The sequence below is a fragment of the Cataglyphis hispanica genome, chromosome 19 (assembly GCF_021464435.1).
Source record: "Cataglyphis hispanica isolate Lineage 1 chromosome 19, ULB_Chis1_1.0, whole genome shotgun sequence".
NCBI lineage: Eukaryota > Metazoa > Arthropoda > Insecta > Hymenoptera > Formicidae > Cataglyphis > Cataglyphis hispanica.
Genome location: NC_065972.1, coordinates 98,024 through 123,284, shown reverse-complemented (window position 1 = coordinate 123,284; position 25,261 = coordinate 98,024). Strand labels below are relative to the sequence as shown.

Below are 25,261 nucleotides of genomic sequence, written 5' to 3'. Positions count from 1 at the left end.
TTCTTCTCTTGTGTTTGACATGGGCGAGATTCACTTCCTGATTAAATTATCATGCCGATAAAATAAGAAAGCTGAACAAGCTACTCGCGGTTATCGCAGTGAAAAACGATCCCTCCTCGGACCGACTCTCGTTAGGCGTTATGGAGCAGAAAAATTGGGACGATACGGGAAAGAAACGGGAAAGAAGGATGGTGGCAAAGGGAAAGATGACGGTATATCAGTTGAAATTGTATGTTCCATCCCCGCGGGCAAATCCCTCATAAATAGCAAGCTCGCGCGCAACAGACTCAAAGAAGAAAAGAAAAAAAAAAGGAAGAAAATAGAGGGAGAGAGAGAGAGAGAACAGATGGACAAAGGTGGGCAAGGGTGGAGCTGGTCAGACAAGGTGCCGCACTATATCTCGGGAAAAAAAGAGTTCACAGAGGAGAGTTGAAGAGAGAGAGCGTTTTTTCTCCATATCTTTTCTTCTCATTCCTTTTTTTCTTCTCATTCCTTTTTTTCTTTCTCTCAGTATAACAAAGTCGAATCGTGTTCGCATTTCTATTTAGTCGCGTATTTATTTAAAATCTATTTAGTATCTATTTAGATGATAATTTTATTTATTCTTAAAGCGCTGAATTGCAATGTGCAATCTCGTAGATATCAAAATTTCTTTAAACGATGAAAATACTTGAGCTTTTAAAACTTCAAAATTTGAATTCTCTTTCGCCAAAAGTTTTCTTCCAATATTTCACTTGTACATGCACATATATTTTTCGACACACTTTGCTTTTATAATATTCTTTAAAAAAATTTAAAAGCTTAGAGTTTTTAATTCAAAACGCATTATTATTAACGCTCTTAATAATATCGTAATTTCATTTTCGTTTTGGGAAAAGACATCAGTTATCTTCAATTCAAGTTGTTGAAACGGAAAATTTGTCGAGACGCCTCTCGCACGGCTAAACGTTAAATTTCCTCTCGCGGCGATGGATCGCAAATATAAGGAATGAGAGTACGGAGTGAATTTATGCTTCATTCGTACATGTTAGAGATACACGAGGAAGAAACGAAGTGGAGCGTAAATTATGGCACTCTTGAAACTCGTTCCCCCTCCCCCCTCCCTCCGTCGTCCTTCGACCTTAGACACGACGCTTGCACGTTTCCAGAGAGAGGTTTTTATTTATTGTTTCATGCTACTGAACACACTTCTTTTCGTGCGGCGAGAAAAATTTTGCTTAAAAAAATTCTATCACCCAGGATACACCGTTTTCTACCAATGGCCTACCAGTCGATCCCTTTCTTTTGGTACATCTTCGATGATGAGAATATAGTTTTCTCATAAAAATTTACACACACACACACACACACACACACACACACACACACACATACATATATATATATATATATATATATATATATATATATATATATATATATATAATATTATAATATTATAAGAATTTTTTTATTTAAAACTTTATTATTTTATCAAATCAAAATCAATATTATGTTGGGATATTCCTAAAAGTACCATTTTAATACAATTTTCAAATTATAAACAATCAGAAAAGAAATCCTTGCAATTTAAATTTCAACAATAAACATAAAAACAACACCGTATCATTCTCTTATTTATTATATTTTCTGTTGTGTACATTGCATTTATTATTCACCATTATACGCTGCATTTATTATTTATATGTACATTAGCATTGGTGTATCCATTATCATTATCGTTGTAAAAATGATACCAACGAGATTTGTGTGTGTCCGCTTTGCTGTTTCACGCGGCAATAATTTCTCCGTGAGAAATGACACCGCGCTCCATGTACGTATATTCGAGTTTTACAATACAAAATTTTGTAACGGCATCGAAACTCGCACGTCGACAGCTGTCGCCGCCATTTCTCGCGTATGTTTCGTTGCAGCCTGCGAGAGTAAACTAAACAAAAAAAAAAGAAAAGGAAAAAGCCGGAAAAATACGATTTTTCTTGCATAACCGTTTTTCTTTTTTTTTTTTTACTTTTTATTACAGAAAGTCTGTGAGGAAATTTAACCGCTTGATAAAATTCGACTATAATTGTGCACATTGTCAATTTCAATTATTATCAATTACTTTTATTTTCTTTTTTTTGGTTACAAAAGAAAGATGAGTGAAAAATAACTTGCAAAACAACTTGTAAATTTTTACATTTTTTCGACATTTATCTGATGTTTATAGTTATTTTTAGTTGGTCTTTTCATACATAATTTCTATAATTATATACATTACATTTCTACTCTAATCTGTACAATTATTTTCATTTCGCGAAAGATTTTTTGATTAGAATTCTCGGCGCGAATAATCCGAGTTTTAAGCAGCCCAAGTATAATAGTAGTGGCGCATTATTAAAACTCCGAGTATCGAACAACGCGTCGGGAAACAACGCGGGTATAATTGTAAGCAGAAATATTCAACGCTTCGCGCCCCTTCGTCGCTCGGGAATGCGTAAACCGTTTGGGACATAACCCGGAGGGGAGGGAGGTGGGAGGCAAAGGGTGACGAAGGGTGATGAGGGGTGGCGGGAGGTAGCGATGTAGGGGTCGATGGTAGAAACGCTGACTCGCCCCATCCCCTTGTTTGCGGCTGTTCCAACAATTCGCCGAGAGCGACTCCGGGAAAGCAGGCCGAGAGTTCGTCATCGGCGACGCACCCCATTGTCCGCTGGTCATTTCTCGTCTTTCCCCAACTGTCGGCAAACTTTGGACTGTGCTGTATCAACCCTTCACCGCAAACCTTCCTCTCTCGATATCGATACACACGTATGTCGAGTATAAAGTTGGAAGGACGGTCTCTACCTGCTGTTTCCGCGAGAACGACAACGAGATTTCAAGACGTTTCCATATCTGAGAATATGAACAGTATCGAATATTCAGCAGACTTTGAGCATTTGTATGTCGTTTCGAGAGATTGAGTGAAATTTTGAGTATATATCCATATAGCACTTAGTAGAAAAAGTTTTAAATTTAGAAATTTAATATAACATTTGAAATTTAAAGATTTATAGAAACTCAGTTACTCACTTGAAAATTGTCGGTAAAATTTTTAAAAATATGACGTTTTAAATATTATTAAAAAATTAATTAGAACGAATTAGAGATGCAAAGAAAAGGGATCAAATTGCTTGCAAATTATTTTAAATTTTATCAAAGCTCCTGTTGTTCAAACGATACTCGGAGTGAGAGAAACTTCAAACTGCTTAAAGCGTAATTAAGGAGCTGCTTTGAAAGACGACTTCTTAGTTCGGCGCGTCGTTTATCAGCGTGCCCGTGAGCGTGCTTAGAAGGGACAGAGATAATAAATTAACGGCGGGGTTTCTCTAAGCAGCTTAATTGCTTATGAGGGTGTTTACCAGGACCCTTAGGCTGCTTTTTTTTGCTAAACGCAACAGGCGCGAATAAACGTCCGTACCAAGATTTCAAGATTTCGCGCAGCATTAATGTAGATTAATGGAAAACTTTGCTGGCCATTTTTTTAGCCGTAACTTTTCCTATTACTTTGCCGACAGTTTTCACGACGAGCTATCGACGATTATAAATGAATCCACCGGCCTGACTTTAGCATTTTCCTCGTTTCTTTTTCATCAAGATGCCTATCCACCTGAAATCCACACCATGCGCAACTCCTTACTCCAAACTTGGCAAGAGAGATATTGATTCTTATTTTTTCATTTATTTCATGCAAAAGTTGGACACATTTCTGTGTCTAACAAGAGGCAATATACAAATGCGCAAACTTATTTTATCAAGAAAAATATAATTTTTGACAAAAAACTTATTTATAAATAAAAGAATTATAATAATATAAATACGCTTTCTCGTCAAATTCGCATTCTCTCCCTTAAGAATAACGAGCATTCTCAACGAGTGGCGTTAATGCGTTTTCACCCTCGGGGCGCTATTTCGAGGGGTAGTTTTAATATCATCTCCGCATGAGATCCGGCCACTTGAGAAAATGCATGATGACAGAGAGAGAGAGAGAGAGAAAGGTCCGATCCACGACAACATCCAAATTCCGATCCATCCCTTCGGTCGATACGAATGAGAACGTATTGAATAAATATTATACAGATACATCATGTGCAATAACGCGGCAGGTTGGCGGCAAGTCAAATCATCTATTTATCAAAGATTATAAGCAGAGCCAAATAGCTTACTGTCAAATAATTTTGTGTAAAAAAAAAAAAAAAGAGGCATAAGAGGAAAAAATTGTAGAGCATTCGAGATGTAGAAATTGATAGATTTCAATTACAAATAATATAGTTTTTTTAAGAATAAATGAAATAGAAATGTAATGCTCGTAATTGCGAGCGCTGAAAATACGCGAGAAGGGTTTAAAACGACTAAAAAACTAATAAAAAGTAACGCAAATGCCAGCCGACGTCGCCATTTTACATTCCGGAAGTGAATACCGCGGCGGGCGGCGATAATCGTGAATTAAGAGGCACTGGCTAATCGACACACCTACCCCTTTCAATTTCCATTCCTGACTTGTAAAACAGCACCCTTGCAGTGTCGCCAGAACGACGGAGGTACGAAAGAGAGAGAGAGAGAGGGAAAGAGGGAGCGATTGTCTCCGGTGATTATGGGTTTCCGGAGTTGTTTGCATTTAGGAAGCCATCAACGCTTAATCGCATTCCTTCCTGCCTCGGGAAATTGCAGTTTTCGGCGACGAAAATGGAGAAAGAGGAAAGGGCGGGTTACGCAACAACCGCCGTCTGCCCTTTCCATATATACCTCGTTCCAGCGACGCGACCCTCGCGGAGCGAGGATAAAAAGTAGCGCCGCGACGTGAAATTCCGCCGGCGAGATTGCGCAAAAAAAAAATTTTTTAATATTTCTGCATCAAGCGAGCGAGTCGAATTTTTTCGAATGGCCATTTCTAATCAAAGACTTTCGCATTCGATTAAAAACTGCACGATATAATATATTACAGTTACACGGACAAGATCGATACGAATAAAATTATAATTACAAATAACAAAATCCAGTTGAAACAAAGACAAATCTATCCTTTCACGTCGGATATTTTCTCAAAGTTTAATCCGCCGGTATAAATATTCCTTTCTTTTCTTTTTCTCTTTTTTTCTCTCTTTTCTTTCTTTTCTGAATACCACCCGATACATGGAGAGAGAATAGCAGTTGGAAGCGAGCGAAAATGCTTTGCGCGGAAATAAACCGCGGGGGCGAGAAAAAGGTAGGAGAGGGTCCTTCGAGAGGGAATAATGAAATTAGAAGCGTCTGCCACTCCGACCGCAACGAGAAAGAGGGGCGGGAGGAAGAGAAGGGAGGTAAAAAGGGCGGAGAGAGGAGAAGCTAGCAGGGGAGGAAAGGGCCCGGAAGGGCAACCGTCTCGTCCAGGCTGAGCAAAAATAATTGAATCGCGGAGCTGCACTGTCCAGAATAAAGTTTACGTTTCAAGCTCCCCTCGGCACCCTTACTTTAAAGGCAGCGCCTTTACCTCTCCTCCTTCTCCCCCATCCTTCTCGGATTTCCCTTCCTTCGCCGCTAAAGTGCGCCCCACCCTCTTGTCTCATATTTCCATCTTGCTTCTGGAATTTCCACAAGGCATGACCATCCTTTTTACCATTTTGCGTCTCGCTCCGGCTCAATTCTTCTCTTGTGAGATTCTCACGAGAATGCAACGAAATAATAAAGGAATAAAACGACTTGAAAATGGATGAGAGGCTCACTTCTTTTCACTCTTGCTCGTCTTGCTATTTCATTTTCACGCCGCGACAATATCGCGGCCGTTTTTTCCGACAGCTCAGAATGCTGAAATTTCAATCCTCTCTTGCATTTCGGCAAATATATGTATGTAAAAGCAATCCTCGATCAATTTTCGAGAATAGGGAGGAAAGGCAATTTGAAATTTATTATACCTAAAAGATAAGATCTTATAGAAAGTGTATATAATCTCCTGTATAATATTGTTACAGATATATAATGATATTATATATTTCCCTATTATTGATATAATGCATACATTTTTTATTTATGCATTTGTGAAAAAATATACATTTTATACACTTTTACTCTAGAAAAAGTTTAATCAAGTTAAACAGTTACTTGCATGTTATGGATGTTGGATGTTCTTGCACAAAGCTTGGCAAACGTGCTCCAACGTGATCGGAGCGGAGGGTCCAAATGAGAAAAGAATCGAGGATGATTTATGGGGTGCATGCAGATGTTGGCGTAACAATATTATTGTAAACTTTGCCGATTGCGGCATTGTCGGAGTAGAGCGGGCGGGAGGTGGGTCCGTCGAGCAAACGCGCGAATAATGAGGGGGTAGTTTGCGCGTTTATTCGCGCTCGTCTTTGTCGTCGTATATTTTCAGCGAGCAGACATCCCGATACACGGAGAGGGGAGATACTCGAGGAGGAACGCGAAACGCGATTCTAAAATGAGAAAAGAATGGCTGGTAGTTTCGATCGTGTTTCGTTCATTAATACAAACGAAATTACATACGAAATGTATACAAACGAACGCGTATTACAAAATTGACGTCTTCATTTTCATCATGATTGTTAATAATAATTGAAAAATTTTTGTACAGAAAAAGAAAAAATGGTAAAGCTTTCAACTACAAAAGCCGAGAAGGAAAATGAGGAAAAAAGAAACAAGGTGAAAGAAAGCGCGCGCGAGGATATCGCCAAGGATAATATTTAAGGATTACTCTCCCCGCTTCGCGAACGCAAGCTATTCCAATCCATTAATATCGCTCAGCCGGCAAATTGGATTAAAGGGAATCCATTTAAAGGGATATTAGAGAGGACCGTATCGCAAAGAGGGCGTCGGGATCCTCCGCGATTTCTTTTCGACTCGCGAGAACAAACCGCGAGATAAATCGAGTCTCTCCAATTGTTGGCATTCACAATCAAATGACGATGACTTTTACTATAATTTATTATCAAACCACACAATACACATATTGCGAACATTACGATCGATTGAGCGACGCATACACGTTCACCGCGTATCATCAAAGCGCTAAACATACAAATTATTTAAACAATTGAAAGATGTGAATTATTGCAATGGATAATGCGAGAAAAAAATTTTTCATTCCATCGCGAATATTCGCCATTAATTTTCAGAAAGAAATAATATAATTCATGCCGTGCGGGGGCCATAGAAATTAATACTAGCTCCATTAGTTGTCATCAATAAACCGTCGCGTTGTGAAAATTAAATCGAATTCCAAACAGGTTTGCTCGATCGGGAAAAGGGAATCGAAACGTGACGGGGGGAAGCTGCACCAGCCGTGATGACACGTCCTAGTTTGGGGTTAATTAGCGACGCGGCACGCCGCGCGATTAACCGAACGCGATCGATCCGGAACTGCGTGACGGTTCCATTAACACACCCGGTATGCAGGTATCCGCTCCGACGCGGATACGTAAGGTATTCGCTATTAACGGTGGTGATTCCGGCGAATTCCAGGTGTGATGTTCCAGCGGAAGCTCCATTTACCCTCTCCCTCTCCCTCTCCCTCTCCCTCTCGCGCGCGCGCAATATTATCGCGGTCATTATCGTAATTCGACCAACCTAACATTCGAATCCACTTAGAACGTAATTATGCATTCGTTAAATCGCCGCAACTTCTCACATATATCTCTCATTGTCGGAGATTTTTCTTTCTCTTTCACAATCTATTTTCCTGATTCGCATCAACGTTTAACCTTTAGAGACAAATCTTTTACTCCGTTACACGATCGTGCGATAAAAACGTGAATCATTGTCTAAATTCCATCTGCATCTAAAAATAAACATACCGACAATGAGCTTTGTATCGATAAGGAAACAATTTTCAGACACGAGATGTCAATTTATACTCATGTCTCGATATATTATTTATTTGCTGGTCATCCACAGCATTTAACATTACACTCTTCTCTCCCACTTGATTATGGCCATCCATTAAATTATCGCGCGATAACGCACTACTTTCGCTTATCAATGCCGAGTTTTTTCACGCGATAAGGCCGCGCGCGTCACTTTTGACACGTATATTTCACAACAGGGCGTTCTCGCTTCGCGCGAAACGATCTTTTCTCGTGTCAGTTTTGCGCGTGGGATCGCGCGCTCTTTATCTCGCGCGCATAATTCACCTCCCCCGCGTTTATTACACGCTTTATTTATTACGCGCGTTACGCGCGTCGGCCGACACGATGCAAAGCGAGGCCAAACGTTTTTTACGCAAAGCGGAGTCATTTTCACGCAACACGACATCCCCTTGTTGCTACCTCGCTCTCTCGATCGCGTAATATTCGGCAAAATAACTTGCGCCGCTTTTTCCGCGATGAGATTTTCGCCGTGGCGCAAACTGCAGCGTTAGGTGAGAGAACGCCAACGGAATATATTAACCGTTAGATTTTATACATCGTGCCCGGCATAGTTAAATACGCGATATTAAAGCGTCCTCCTCCATCCACACAGAGTGCCTCGCAAATGGCGATTTTTTAAATTGGAATTCTCTTTTTTCGTGATAACACTGATTATGAGTCTAACAATAAGGTCAAAAAGATCTTGATCCGAGATAATAAATCCAACATGACGACCAAGTTTATTAATCCAACGATTAAGAGTAACTGTGCCAGAACAATATGAAACAATTTTTATAAAGAGAAAATATTTGTAAAAATGAAATATTTATAATTAAATGATGTAGTAGAAAACTCTCTTAATTCTAATTTATACGTAGAAAATTATTAATATTTCCTCACCTTGCAATTAAAATGCTCCAAATTTTTATCCGTCCCACTATATTACCGTCGTTATATTATACGAACAATACGATCCGACAAACATCTCGCGTTCTCCCCTATCGCCGGATCCCAAAATCAAAGCGCAAAATAAACGACAAGGTTTGACAGTCGCGAATGCGCTCGTAACTCGATACTCGCGCAATATTTTCGATCCTTCGAGAGGAAATCGATCATATTAAAGAGCGATACCGACCAGAAGGGCGGGATCAAAAAGAGAGAAGGGAGAAAAATAAAGAGATGGCGCGAAATTGAAATTGCAGGGAGCCGCGGGGCCGAATCTAGAAAAGCGGGCAGGTAGGGTGGAAAAAAAAAAAAAAGTGAGGGAGGGAAGGAGAGGAGAAGACATATGCCGGCGGGAAAATTGAGCGTTTCACCCGCACCAGATTCCATAATTAAAATCACTCGCGCGCGCGCGCTTGTCATTGTCCGTACCACGCGGACGTTCACCCCTCTTTTCCCCTCTTGCTCCCGAGATTGCTGTCACTCTTCCTATCCATGTTCGACGACATCTCCGCGCGCATTTTTGCGCTATTTAACGAGAAAACTTTTTCAAATCACATTCGCGACCGCCCAGCAGTCGCCGATGTTCTCCGCGATCCTCGTCCGTCGTGTCTCTCGCGAGAAAAAAATGCGCCTCAAATTCGATTCTAATTCAAAGTAACAATTATTACGAATAATACAGTATTTACATATATGATTATGTAATTTGGATACATGCAATTTTATATTTTATTATTATCTATAATTACATCATATATTTTACTATTATTATTGAAACGCAATTTTTACTTAAATGACAGCATTTACCGTTTTAAAATTCCATCCGTCTCATAGCATTCCTTAACACTTGTAAAAGGGAAGCAGAGAGAGAGAGAGAGAGAGAGAGAGAGAGAGAGAGAGAGAGAGAGAGAGAGAGAGAGAGAAGAGAAGGGATAGGGAAGAGGATGATATTCTAAAGAACGCTCGGTGCATCCTTCAATCGACTGGAAATGCGGAACTCTTGGTATTTAAGTGGCGTCCTTAGAAAGCGAGCGGATGGCGCAGAATTGGAGAAAGGATGCGGGATGAGGATGCGGAAGGAAGGAAGGAAGGAAGGAAGGAAGGAAGGAAGGACAAAGTTCCTGCGGGATTTTGAGCAGAGCCCTCAAAGTGCCTCAACGGCTCGTTATAAATTGTCGCAGAGTCGGCTCCTGATAGGACGCGCAATTCAGTAAGGGAGTGGGACTGAATGTAAGATTGACAATCGGCCAAGTTTCTTCTGGTGGAACAAATTAATTAAGCTAACGAATCGCGTTTTGATAGCGCTCTGCCAGAGTTTGATTGATAAAAAAAAGATCAAATTCAAATAATATAAAAGGAATGTTTATGGATTGAAAGGAGCAAAGAAATATATTGAAGGATTAATAATTACAGTTGAAAAAATTTGATATTATTCAAGAAATTGATACTCTTATTCGGATTTTAATAAAAATATTAAGAAATGTATACAAATTTTTTTCGAAACAATTAATATTCTGTTTAATAAAGACGTTAAAAAAATGAATGGTAGATTAAAGAAGCACCCCCGTATTTTTTAAAATCGATTAATGCAAGGGGGAATTAAAAATCTGCCAGCGTCTTTGGGAGAGAATCGGATGCAATTTGCTCCTTGGAAGAAGAGCCTTCGGTTTCACTTTAATTTCCAGTCTTTTCCTCTGGCTCCTTGCTTTCCCGTCCACCATTCGGAGAAATCTCCCCTTTGTCTCGTCAAAAATTAATTCCTAATCGAATTAGCTCTCATTCCCGACACGGGAACTCGTTAAGGAAGTTGCACCGATCCTTTGTGCGATCCAACCTCCGAGCTCATCCCGCCCATCTCCCCCTTGTCCTCGAGCCCTTCCAACCATAATCGCATCGAGATAAAAAAGTTTGCGCCGTCGTCGAAGAAATTATCGCGGCTTCTCTGTTTGCTCCAACTTTTTCATAAAGCGAACCACGCAAACTTGCCGCCAGCGGATTCGCGTCGCGTCGCGACGCTCGTCGCATATATCTCTTCTTTAAGAGCGAAACCTTATCGCCGACAGTGCACTCCTTTCGCGCTCGTTTATTTGTTTTTACCCAACAAGTTTTGGTATCTCCAGAGCTGCGCGAAACTTCCCTTCGGATAGCAATAACATAATTTATCTCTTATCGGCTATTCTAAAGTAAAACTTTTCCAGGATATTACGAGGGAGTATGTATAACATTACGTCGTAGAATAGTTATAAACGATACAAGTTCAAATCTAAAGTTTGTTGTTAAAATTAAAGAAAAAGTTAAATTTTTTGGAGGAAAAAAAAAAAAGAAAATGAATTTTATATATACGGGGTTTTGTCGCGCAAAAATAGCCGGTCGATTTCCATCCCGCCGCAAGTAGCGCGTCGTGTCTTCCCTTCCGCGAGAGCATCTCGCCCTCTTCTCTCGACACCGTAATACTGTTACATCAAAGGTCGGCGGCGGCAAACTTTCAAGTCACTTTTAATGTAAGGTCGACTGCGCCGTTACGCAAACTACTTTGTACCGTGCCGCCACAGGGAGAGTATTATTTTCCCCGGCGCTCCTTAAACAAATTTTCAAGCATCAACGAGAGCCGCGCGGAAATTTCTCGAGTACTCTGTGATTCGCGACTGTCAGTTGCAATCTTAATGGCAAAATTTTTATTAAATATAGTAGTTATTACTATTAATTACTACTAATTGGATTAATTATACTAATTACTTTTTAAATATATTATCGATATAATCGCATTTAGAAAAATTATTTCTCCTTTTACGCGAAACTTGCGATAAAGCTATCGCGCGAGTCAACATCTCCATTTTCTCACGGCAAAATTATTCTCAAGAACACGAAGAGAAAGGGGGATATAACTCGCACGAGTGGCACGCGACCCACATGAACAACGGCGCACCAACGTCCGTTTGAGGGTCAGCGGGTTAATCCCCAAAGGGATGAGACCCGGCCGCGAAAGGCCTAAGGTACCGCGAAAGATAGAAAGTGGAATACAGAAATATATACTTTCTATTTTTCGCTCCTTGAGTCTTTCATAGAGAAATATACACAAACATAACGACATCAAAGGGGAAAATTTTTATCGATACAATTTCAATCCAATATTTATCTACGCGACGAGTTTCTACTCATCTACTCGTCAATTGAAACAGATATCCTTGAGACAACTCTCTTAAAGAGTGAAAAAGCTGACTTGATCGGTCAAAAGATATCGATTAGATATGTGTGTATTTCAGCTATTTGTGCAACGTATGGGATTCTGATTATACCGATTATACCGTCGCCAATATTTTCGTACAAAATGTGGCGTGAGGGGTGAAAAGAGCGGAGCTCGCGATGTTAACAATTGGTAACAGTTGGCAATTCGATCCTATTGCAGGACCCAAGGGACTAACGGCGAGTATGTTTCCGTTCCTTTCCCCGCCTCGTTTCAATTCTTCTTTTCGGCTCGCGCTCAATTTAATTCACTCACCGTGAAGGGCCTTCAGATACGCCTTGCCCGCGTTGATCAGCTGTCTGGCGCCAGGGTTGAACTTGTCCAAGATATTCTAGAAAAATGGAAAAAGATTTTTGACATTAAAAACTAAGCTCTAAGAATATGTTAAAAGCGAAGAGAGCGCAATTTTTTATTTTTTATAAGATCAATGCGTCCGTTATCGATCGACAAAAAAGTTATGCAGTTATCGAGCAAACAAATTGTGAATTTGGTTTCATATTATATGATTATAAATAATTAAGATTCTTCTATGGAAAAATATTTAAATACAGTAAATCGAACAAGCAATCATTGTTTTATGATGGCAGCAATGCATCCAATGATAAAATTAAAGCTTTAAGAAATGCATGAATAATTATTTGTGTAAACAGATGACACAGTTGAACAAAAGAGAGATGATATGCGTGTCTCGTAATTTTTTGACATAAAATACGATTCAAATTTGCAAAAATAAATTCTTAAACTATATTTTATTATAAAAGTTAAGTATATTGTTAAAATTTTTTTGTTATAAACTGCAAACTAATTGATGATAGTGGCATAAATTGATGGCAGGATATACTCTCTGTAAATATAATTATCTTTTCAAAATCAATAAATTCAATCGCTTTATCGATGGAGAGAAGTTATAATGGACTTTTGATTGCGATAGTGAATACAGAAATTGTTTAGAGCAATAGACACAACTGATAGCGCGATAGCATAAATTATCCTATCAAACTTTAGGCATCGCATGTTCACGAAACTTGGCGATTGAAGTCTGGAGTATAGAGGATTGAGATGTAGAATTCAAATCAAATTAAAATTCTTCGCGTATCAAGAAATTCCTCGAATCTTCACATAATGCGCACAATCTTGTAATCATATCGTTAGTTACACAACATATTTCTAAAATATATAATAAAAAGCATAAAAAATTGTGATCAAGTCAAGTTTGAGGTAAGATATTTATGTCTTTTCCTGAAATTTTCAACAATTTTCAATTTAAAATTTAAAACTTTGGCTAAGCGATTAGATGTAAAACTAGTTTGCAAATGTTATCATTTGCAAATTAAAGAAAATTCATAGTATGATTTTCCAATAATATACATCTCACAATCTCAATCGAGTCAATCTGAGATTGATATTTTTCCGTAAAAGATGCAAAGAAAAAAACATGCGAGGGATCGCTCCGTCGCTTCCTTCGAGGCAACTTTTGCCATATTGCTTCGACATCTCGACGGCAAGACAGGCGTCGTTCCGGAAGTGAAATCTGGTTTGGGGGCTCCCTTCCTTTCGACGCGACGCGTCGCCGGTCGAAGTTAAGGTGGCACTCACGAGGCCCGTAACTCCGTTGATGCGGTTACGATGTATCGATCCTGGTAAGAGCGTGACGGCTAAATTAAACTCGGCTCACCTCCGGCCTTCCGTATCGCCCCTCCGGACGAGAAGAGGAGAGTCGAGTATAAGCAGAGGCCGTGGCGCGCCACGTCAGGTGCGTCGAAAGGTAACGATAACGCCATCGATTCGATAACGCGTCAATTATTTTCGCGTTTTCGTATCCTGAAAAATCGCCCCATTCCTCAAAAGCCAGTGGCGGATCTTTCGATCCGCGACTTCATTAACTGCTCGTGAAATCAATTGACGATCGATAATTTAAAGCCATCTTGAAATAATCCTGACAACCTGTCATACGATACGCAAAAATTAAAAAATGTGCCCCCTTTTATATCGTTCTACACAAGTTTTGTTTCTATATAAAAAATCTTTTGTAAAATTTTACAGATATATTTTCTCATTGAGCAGAATCGCATGCACAGTATACATGTAATTACTAATGTAAATTCTCATGATGTTTATATATGAGAAAAATAAGATTTTAAACATTCTTTATCTCTCGAGAAGAAGGGGGAAGAAGGGGATAGGGAAGTGGGGGGCATAAACCGGTACATTCTTATATTCTCAAGTTTGACGGATGTCGGGACAAAATCGCTGCGGGGCAAAATCGCCGCTGTGTCATATAGTGTAGAGGAATGTATATACGGGGTGAACGAACGATAGAGAGAATCGACTGTGCTCTCCGTCCGTTTCGCCGCGAGATGAAATATCTCATAGCGGTATGCGCGCAACACGTACGCGAGTACGCAGCAGACACACGTGGCGCGTCGCGTCGCGTCGTGCCCATTAAGCTACGCGTGCCAGGACTCGGCGATGCATTACGCAACGCGGTTGGACGCTGGAATTTGCCGTCATTTTCTCAAGTTGTACTTTTTTAAAATTCCCACGCGTTTCGAAAGACCGACCGAGGAATTTTGTATCGGTATTGCATCGATCGCAATTGACATTCGTTTCCGCAAAGACGACTTTACCCCGTCATCTTGCATTATTTATCGACTTTATTTACGTCATTCGTTTATTTCACCACAAGTCGTCATAAATCGCGACTGGTCGATTTGTTTTTTCGAGATTTATACGCCAAGAAGTAAAAAAGAGTAGAAAAGGAATGAAAAATGTTATCGCACGCAGATCAGTCAAGGACATCTACCAAGATCCACGGTACACGCTCGATAAAACCGCGGTAAATTTAGTCGGCCGATTATTCCGTTACAGTCCAGCATAAGCGAAATGAACGCAGCCCTCTCCAATTTTTCCCATTGCGCGATAGCAAACGGTCATTTCTCCAAGAGAGACAAAGAGGAGAGACCAGAGAAGAAGACGGGGGAAAGCGGAGATGATGTCGAAGCCGATGAATGTCGGCTAACGGGATAACATTGCATGAATTTCGTATCTAGGTGGTGTGCGTCAACATCCGCGTGCCGATTCTTCGTCTTATCGTCGACAGCCACTCCTATATACTTGCTCCTTACAATCTATTTTTCATACATATGCATGTGGTATACGTATGTATTGTCATATACCATGTTCTTTTCACTCACTTTAAAAAATAAATTCTTCGAGCCATTATTTCTCTTTAATGAGAATTCGTAAGAGAGAGAGAGAGAAATATTTTCCACAATTTTCAATCGTAATATATTATCGACGGAGCCAAAGATTTTGAGATTTATAAAAACTTGCAAAAAGCAAAGTCTACTTAAAATTCAGTAAACAATGCAATTTAAACTTGATTACCAAGTAAGAGATTAATAATCAATGTGTGATAAAAAAAAAAAAGAATTATCGTACTTTAATTGCACGTGATGAATCGTAAGCGTAATCAAAATTATTTGCCAGCACCGATAGCGCTTAATAACCATTCATCTCAATCTCCATTCAAAGAGAAAGATATGAGAGAGAGATATGGGAAAAGATTCGACCCGCTGACCTCCTGAGCGGGGATTTACCGGTGGGGACGGTCTTGTCCAAGGATCCTCTCGAAGGAGTAAATCCTGCGGTCGTAATTCACCGCGGTTACCGTTAAACGGGGGAAAGAGCCTAACCACCGTAGCGAGAGCGAGAGAAAGAGAGAGAGAGAGAGAGAGAGAGAGAATGACGTTGCCGCAGCAAATGTACAAAAATGCAACTCGCCTCTCTAGTCGAGAGAATGAAAATGACTGCAGTGTCTCTCAACTACAACGATTCGCGTATGCGTGTGTTTCAAACTATTTTATATTAGTCAACCTTTCTTATTTCCGTGACAAGACACGTTATTTATTATTTTGTAAATGACGATGATGATAGAGATAATTTGTGTTTTTGCGCGTTATGGATTTTATGGAAAATTATATATCGGAAATTGCGTCTCGTTACGTCTCTTCTTTTCTCACCATTTTAAATAATTATATAGTCGATTTTTTTTTTATATAATCGAGATTGAGACAAATGCACCATTTATTTTTATTCTTTCGTTTTTCAATATTAATTCATCAAGTGGAATGCAAGAGTTGTTTTGCCAATTGCGAGAAATATTCTCTTTTCGCGTTTAATAATTGTAATATTTTCTTGAGAGATAATTATCTTGTCTCCTGTCTTTCATAATTTACATGTTTGCATTTCGTGCGATAAAAAAAGAGGAGAGATAAATCAAGTTATCCTGAACCAAAGATAAAGGGGGAAAAAAACTATCCACAATAATATCTATTAAAGACAAAATAGAAAGAGAGAGAGAGAGAGAGAGAGAGAGAGAGAGAGAGAGAGAGAGAGAGAGACAAGGAAGTCGTGTGTATTCACCTGGAACGACCTATAGGAGGTGGAAGCGATAGCGGCTGATATACCGTTAGCACCGAGGAAAAGCAACGTGTCGAACCGGTCGAATTTTTGGCGCGCGCAAATTGCGGCATGCTCGTTTCTCAATCTTATGCAAACGCAATCGCGAAGCCGGAGGTGCGACCGAAGGTCAATGCGCTCGTTTTAGGAATCGACCTCGTTTTTTACGCGCAAATTATTTTATTCATCTTTTTATCTTTTTTTTTTTTTAATATATCCGCGGATATATTTTATTTAAAAAAAAATACATGGCCGAAAAACAATTTCACTTATCGATATTGATAACCAACTGTATTCGGCTCTTATTTACTTACTTTTTTACAAAATGTTTAGTAGGATCGGACAGAGTAAAATGTACATTCTTGCTTGCCGCAAGAATGGACTAACTTACAAAATTATTCAGCAAGCAGTGCTTTATAATTGCGCATACGTTACCGACAGACAACGTTGTTTAATCGTTTCGTTTGGGGACGAAACGAAAGCTCCCTACGCACTCGCTCTCTTTCGGGCGTGCATCTCCCCGCCTGACAAATTAGAGACACTCGCGAGCTCTAATGAGTTTCGGTCCTAATTAAGCCCGGACGGAGCGTCAATACGTAAAGTTAACCGAACGCACACGAATAATCCGGACGTGCGCGATAACGCGTAATTATCATTAATTGGCTCGGATAATCGCGTTAGCGGAATTAACGAAAGAATTTTTCGCCGATGCGGCGCGACGCGACGGCAAAACTCTTGCGATTCTTGCAAAGCGCAAAAATTATGTATTTAAAATGAGAAATTGACATGGTAATTTGCGTGGTAAAAAGATACGATGGCGAAAAGAGATTCTTTCCCATTCTTAAATATGTCATTAGCTTCATTTTACATTTTCGACTTTTATTTTCTTCTACGCGCGCGTACGATTATTATCTTCTCGGGCTAATTACGGGTCATCCTATTAAGTAAAGAGAATTGAAGAGGAAGCTTCTCAAGATTCAAGTCTCGGGGGACGTTAAGGAGAAAATCCGGCAACTTTCATTTCGAAAGTTTGAATTTTCACGCGCGTTTACGCGCGATAGTAAAGGTGGACGCGTCGAAAATTCATTGGGAAAGCAAAGAACTCCGGGCGGGCTACTTGGAGCGAATCGAGGGAAAAGTTGCCGGAAAAGTTGTCCGTTTCCGACAATGGACCGAAGAAACGGAGGAAAGAAACAGGCGAGAGAGGTTGCCGCTACGGAAAAAAAAAATACGCGGAGATTTACGCGCGAGCAGTACACTTGAGAAAGCTCGCTCGAGACGATCGGAAAATTGAGTTTCCCTGAAAGGAGATTCTTCTCTCCTCCTTCGCGCCTTCATTTATTTATCTCTCGCGAGGGATGCGCAAACACGTACGCGATCGAAATGAAATTTTTAATAAATAAATAGCGCGGGCGCGGCAGAAATTCGCGGAGATAAACGCACGCGTCGGCAAGGACGTGCTCGGTTTCCTAACGAGATAGCTTGAAAATTGCATCATCCCGACGCCCCAAGCATCCCCGACGAGTCGAGATTACGGTTATAACCTGCGAAATTAACGACCTGCAAATCGACTACCGCGCGCACATTCCAGTTTTACGCTTCGAGTGTGAAAAAATTGCCGCATCTGCGACTCCAAACATTCGATATATCCATATTATATTATAAAAAAGGAATCTCTTTGGTGTGAAAATGTCAAGCATCGAAATTTATTCTCGAATCCAAATATCCAAGAATCACTTGCCAAAGAGTGGCTTAAAATTATAAGAAAAAACGTGTCGCTATCACATAGACTATAAATTTATAGACGAATAAATTTCAAACGGAAATTTTAAAGATTTTCAATTCTTTCCGCTCTTATCATCATTCTCATTTACTCGTTTCGACGAATCGGATAATATACCGATAGATTCCGATAGATAAAGAATATAATATAATATAATATACGATGATAAAAAGACGAGAAATTTTCAATAATCGAGAGATACAATGATTTAGATTTAGAGTCCGGAGGATTGAACGTCCCAAAGCTCGCTATTGCGTGCTGCAAGTTGGACGAGCGGATAGAAAGGATGTAGACGCGGGTCTAATCTCTCGCCCGTCCCGTCATTGCACCGGGACTGCTTGTGCAATTGCAACTGCAACTGCAACTGCAACTCCAACTGCAATGGCGATGTACGCGTTGAGCGTAGCGGAAGGTGGTCGTCGGTGGTCCCAGGTGGGTCAGTCGACCAACTGGTTTCCAGCGGCTTCGCGCAAACTACCTGCAAGATCGCGCGCTTCCGGCAAAATAAGCATCGCGACGTAACACCATCCCGTGTCCCCCTTTATCGCCAACAATCTTCCTCCATCCAACCACTCAACAATGTATTATAACAAAATCTGCGCATTAATTATTTCGCAATGTTTCGCTTACAGCTTAAATAATCTTGAAATCATGTAGACTTGTAGACCAAGATAAGATATAAAATATTTTAGGCGAGATAAAGATGGCCCTGTTTTAAACACTCATTTATGAGATGAGATTATAAAGCATTTCTTTAAGCTTGAAATATAATAACGCTAAGGAAAAGAATTTTAGATACATGTGTATTGTAAAAACAATGTGATTATATTTAAGAATTTTTTTAACAAGTTTAACAACTTTTTTTCTTCTCGCAATTCTTTAAATTAAGTCGAATTAATCGCGCATCTCGCAAAGCTTTGAACGCAAAACGCTCACATTGTTGACACTTTATTATTACGCTCGCGTATTTTCGATTGTTCAAAGTTGGAAAATGTCAGTTGGCCGCGAGAAGCGATATATTGTAGTGGAATGCGAATGATCGTGCGCAACGACGAGAAAGTCGCTTTCGCTCGACCACTCGAGAAAAGATCGGTAACTGGCAACTTCTCCTGGTGAATTGCGATTAAAACGGGGCCTCGCGAGATGCACAGAGCCGCACTTTCTACGACATCCCAAATGCCTATTGCCTTATTCTCCTACGGTGGTGATGTAAGGAAATCATGTCATGCTTTGATTCGTCTATTTTTCATATTTACAATTTGCAAAAACGCGAAACAGTAATAAATTAATATTCGAACGCGCGCAAAGTTTTTAAGATTTCAATCTTTTCAATCACTAAAATCGAAAGATTTCAAGAGAGAGAGAGATATGCGAGAAACATATAAAATGATTTAATAAACAAATTTGTATTACATTTTTTTTTTTTTTTTTATTTATAGATTCTCTAAAGATTTTAAATATTAAATATATATATATATATATATATAAACTACAATATACGAGTCGACTACATCTTGGAGTATTTCAGAAATATGTCGGGGCAAGAAAGTTTCGATAAAATTGGAAAAAAAAACTTCAAGAGCGCTTTCAAGTTTTAAACATTCGAATCGATCTGTAAAATTATCATAGATGCGGTGATCCATAAAAGTAAAAAAATGCAAGCATGCAAAGACAGCACGGCTTAAGATGGCTCGAAATGTTGCAGGACTTGGGAAATGAAATGAATCGGAATGCGTATAGTCGTGGCGCGCTATAACGTGGAGAATAAGACGATCGGTCGGGAGGAAACTGCAATATCGTCGAATTGGAAACTGCTGTTAGACTATCGCGAGCAAAGTCGGTTACGTCCGATTTGTCGCGGGGTGAATGATCTCGTTACAGCTTTACGCCCGATTACAATCCGCGACTACTATGCGGACGGCGCGGCCAAGGCAACTGTCCGTATCGTGAAAGCAGCCGGACATTCTTAATTATTAACTTTCTACGCGTCCAACGCGCGTGCAAAAGCCACGTCGCGTTGCAAGACGTAAAATTTACAACATACGCGGAAAATATTTTTTCCATACAACTGCCAATTTCTTCCAATCAATGATTCGCTCCTAATAGCAACGAGACGATATACCGTCATTTAAAAATAACTCACTCTCCGAGTAACTTATTTCTCCAGTCACTCGATTAACCTTCTCGATCGCGCATAAACAGTTACTCCTATATAGTCGCCCATTACGCTTTTTCTACAGACAATGAGATAGCGAGGTTTTATCCGCGCGCGCGATTATCCGCCGTTCCTCCTTTCACCGATCGTTATTATTACAGTTATGGTTGCAGATTTCAGAGCTTTGCAACTGACAAGGATATTTCGTTGCTCGTGCAAAATTGAAATTATCTTTAAATTTTTAAGTAATATTTTTGTAAATACACACTTTTCTTATATGCCATCCATTGTAATTTAATAAACAACTAATTTACTGTATAACATGAATACAATATCAATCATTTATTGACTTGGTAATAATAACACCGTGTAACCGATAATAATAATTTTATTAGCTCAACGGTAGTTGAATATTCAAGCAAAATCTCCATATTATACCGATAGTGTTATATTAATAATTCACCATATATACGTATACGATATACACATACGATATTATACCGCACCGCAATTTAAACATTATCAGGCTGCTAGAGTTTAAGCATAATTTTCCGCCGGGCAATAGTGTAGGAATAAAGCAACGTTTTCTTTTTCTTTTCTTCTCGCCTAATCTCGCCATGCACTTTCTCCAAAAGACGCAATCTTTCGTCGTAAACAGGATGTTTTTTTTTTTTTAACCATCGGAAAAGGAAAAGGACGCCGATAGTCGCCGGACGACCATTGTCAGATTTATCTGCATTTTCGCTTTCACCGCCACGATTCACGATCCGCGAGGCCGCACACATTTTCACTGCAATAAAATTATTACCATTCCATCTTTTTACGCGCGCTCTCCATCCATTATAAAGCGACTCTTGCGTATCCATTGTGTGATTGTACAACGCTCCTTCACCATATATCTTTAATCTTTCAGAATTTGCAACATATCTTCTTAAAATGATTTATCCTTTTAACGGGAGAAAATAAACCTTTCCTTATAGGATGCTTTAAAATTTTATAAATTTTCATTAATTAATTTATTCAAGATGTATATATCAATTATAAATATAAATTTTTATTATATTTCTACACGTCTTTGGAATGTGAGTGTATGTATATATTCAAAATGTTTAGAAAAGTTTATAATAAGTAACGTAAAAAAAGTAACGTTTACTTAATAATTCTTTTTTCATTAATAATTAAGTAATTAATTAAATTTATTAACGCATCCTATATACAAAGACTCTATTCTTTTAGCTCTATGAGAATATATAAAATGTTTTGTATCAATATTTTATTTTTATTTTTAACAAAATTATATTTATACATCTCAGAAAAAGAAAATTACAACAAATAACCTATATCCATATAAGCAGCCGTAACGTTAAATCGCTAAAGTTAAAAATTCATCTATAAAAAAGCCATAATTTAAAAATTTGTGTCGGAAACTTTACGTTTTCGCAAAACGTGACCGCGCAATGGGATCTTTAGCGGAAAAATCATAATTCCGTCATTTTTCTGCGCCATCGGTTCGCCTTCTCCCATTGGTCGTTCGCGAAATTACCGAATGCACACGTGCGTTTCTGCAGGAATAAATGTTTTCCTGGCTTCAGGAATCCCATATGAATATTTATGAGCGACCATCTCGACCTGGGCGCGGTGGATGGAATCTACATTCCTCCTCTCTCGACCCGCCCTCTCTCTCTCTCTCTCTCTCTCTCTCTCTCTCTCTCGCATAACAAACTTCTTTTCTTCTCTCTCTGTATAATCTCCCTCCGTCTCTCTTCAGCTTGATTCGATATCATAAAATCGTAGTATATTTTCCTATCAGAGTATCCTTGAATCAAAGCTTTAGTGAAGGAGAGTAAGAGGGGAAATTCTACAATTCTAGAGATTCTACAGAATCTCAAAGGCGAATAATTTATACCATTAATGTCGTGTCGAATTTTAATTCGTCCGACAAACTTGACCTTCGGGGATTTTAACCTTTCTCGACTATAATATATTTTGACGGGAGATATGCATCGCGAGCCTTTCACCTCTTGTATCACGTAGTATCTTAGAAAATAACGGAGAAAAAAATGTCAAATTTTTCTAGTCTATAATTTTATGCAAAATTGGCACTTGTCGCAATCTCTAACCATGTATATGCATATGCGTGTATCGTGTTTTTAACTGTTATTAGTCCCCTCAATTTCTAGTTAAATCAAGTTTGGGCTAGAGAGAGTGTTTGAACGGGGGAGGACATATATAACATAGGTTCGAATAACAGAAGGCCATCCTCGTCGCGATGTTTTCCGGAATCAATCCCGACTCGTCGTCACGGGTGCGCATTTCGAGGCGCGTCCGCGTCACGGTTTTTATTGCGATATTTACATCCTGATTTCGCCTGTCGACGGCGGCATTTTATTCCGATGCAAAACAGAAAGCGCGCCGCGCGACCAGCGAAATATTTACCCTGCAATTCGGACATGTAATAACTCCGGATATTTCACAGTCCGCGCCGATAGTCCGTTTATGCAGTCCGATTATGCTCCTCCCCTCCCCTCCCCTCCCTCTTTGATTTCCAGCGGGATATTTTACGTCCATGACGTTCTCTCTCGCGCGAGTTTTTCGATAAATCGACCGAGCAACGGGTTAAAAAAAAAAAAAATGAGTTATTAAATATTTGTATGCAAATTTAAATGCATGTTTCAGATGCGTTGACACATTTTTATGCCAAAAAAAAAAGAGAAAGCATGTATATAAATCTTGCATAGATAAAGGAGCAAGGTAGTATCATAAATGTATGTAAAGTAAGTGAAGCTTTCAAAATATTTACGTTTCATTTATTTGGTGTTTTTATCGCTGCTACACAGGTTCACGCTATCGATAACATATAAAAAAATTTCACAACGATAAAATGACCATATCGAATTCGCTCGGATCGACCGCGGATTTCCCTTTTTTCTCGACACGATCGAAAACGCTTTTTTTCCGCCAATCGAAACATTAAAGCGCAAATAATTTCTTGGTAAATCACGATCGTCTCCCCAATATCAATTTCGCGCGATTACAAGATTTATCATTTATATTTTCGATGATTGAGTGATTTTTTCCCTTTTTTTTTTTATTCGTTTGGTTTATCTCAACTTTGCAACCTTGTGCATTGTTTAAATATTTATCGTAAAGCAAGAATCATCGTTTAAACATTCGACCATAAATTAGAAAACATGGGCGGCGCGACACGAAAATAAATTAAACTCGACGTAAAACATTTTCGTAAAAAAATGTTGTTACGGTCGATGAACTTTGTCGTGACCCGCCTTGATTAATGTAAGAAATATTTAAATCACGTATCCATTCCCATTACATTAATGTGTAATGCATGTTTTGAATCGCAGCTATTCCTTAATAAATCGCGATATTCCAAAACATTGTAAATTCTTTAAAATTAAATAATTATTTTCTTAATTACGACAGAGAAGCATGTGACATATAAATTTTTCAAAATTCTCTCTCCTTCTCTCTCCGCTTCTAACTCTGATTTTAACATGTGCATATATATCGTGCGTACACAATACATAAAAATTTAATTTTCTTTTTCTTATATATATATATATATACAGGTATATATACGTAAAAGAAATAATCGCGCGCCACTTATTGCACTCTATAAGCGCCATATTGCGACATGCTAAGGAATTTTTTTCCTCCGACGGCAGAAACGAAAAAAGAAAGATTAATTCACCGCGGATTTGCTTCTCCGTCTGGTAGAGGGAACCGGAGATAGAGGGAGATATTAAAAATTAATCCTCTCGATCGTTAAGGACTTGAGGGGTGGCGACAAGTGGTCGTAATGAACGCTCTAATGAACATGCACAACGAGCACGGCCTCGTTAAGCCACATGGACCGACCCATCATTAACACGTGGCCTCCTTTTTAACAATTATCTAGGACCCAATGACAAGGGATGGAACGAGAGAAAGAGAGAAAAGGGGATACACACATAAGTCCATGTGCCATGAAAACGAAATGAAAGACAGTTTGTCCCTTTTTGAGGACACAAAGTCGCTTTTCGCGACTTGGAGAGATGCGGAAAGTTTCATGATTGTGGAAGAAAAGTCCCAGAGCAATATGCAAGTAAAGTATCTGAATTTTTCGGACGAGACATTTCAAGGAATTGCAAAAAATAAAATACAAAACTTTTCTCTCTCTCTCTCTCCCTCCCCCTCTCATCTATTTCTATTTATATGTATATTTTATCAATTTTATCAAATTAATATATACTAGACGAGAAAAAAATGCACGGTTATGAGGGAAAGGCGGGGGAGAGGAGGACATTCGATGGCGCAAACACTCTCTACGCACATCTCGTACCATATAGTATAGGAATCGATGGTATGCGTTAAAGGAGGAAGGAGCAAGGAACAAGGAGAAAGGAGCAAGAAGGAGGGGAGCATACAATCTCCCCTATCGTGTGGATCGGAAGCCAATTAATATCCACCACGCATTCCACACATCCCTCTTTCCCCTCATACACTTGCTGAATAATCCCGCTGAAACATAACTACGCGCGTCGTGATATACTCGCGCCACGGGGCTCGCTTGTCAGCGACGGAACCCCATAAATTCTGGACCTTCGCGATAACCGGGGTTAATCTCGGCGGTTATCTCGTTATCGTGACGAGCGATCTCCGCGAGATCATAACGAGGCGTCGTCATAACTCCGTGAGTATCACCGTGATAATTACGTCAAAGGCCTAATTACAAAGCTAATCTGCCTGAATAATGCTTTTAAAAATGCCATCTTTAAATGATTTCCACTTATTTATGCAAAAAGATTAATTTTTTTTTCGTAAAT

The 25,261-nt window shown here is 39.3% G+C and overlaps 1 protein-coding gene across 2 annotated transcripts in view; it reads right to left on the bottom strand.

Annotated features, from left to right (window-relative positions):
* The window catches only part of LOC126856680 (uncharacterized), a 64,654-nt gene that overhangs the window by 31,856 nt on the left and 7,537 nt on the right, over positions 1–25,261 (bottom strand). For both annotated transcript variants that reach the window (XM_050605415.1, XM_050605416.1), the window contains exon 3: positions 12,295–12,370. In XM_050605415.1, coding sequence (XP_050461372.1) covers positions 12,295–12,370 — 76 coding nt within the window. The remainder of the gene's footprint in view (positions 1–12,294; positions 12,371–25,261) is intronic.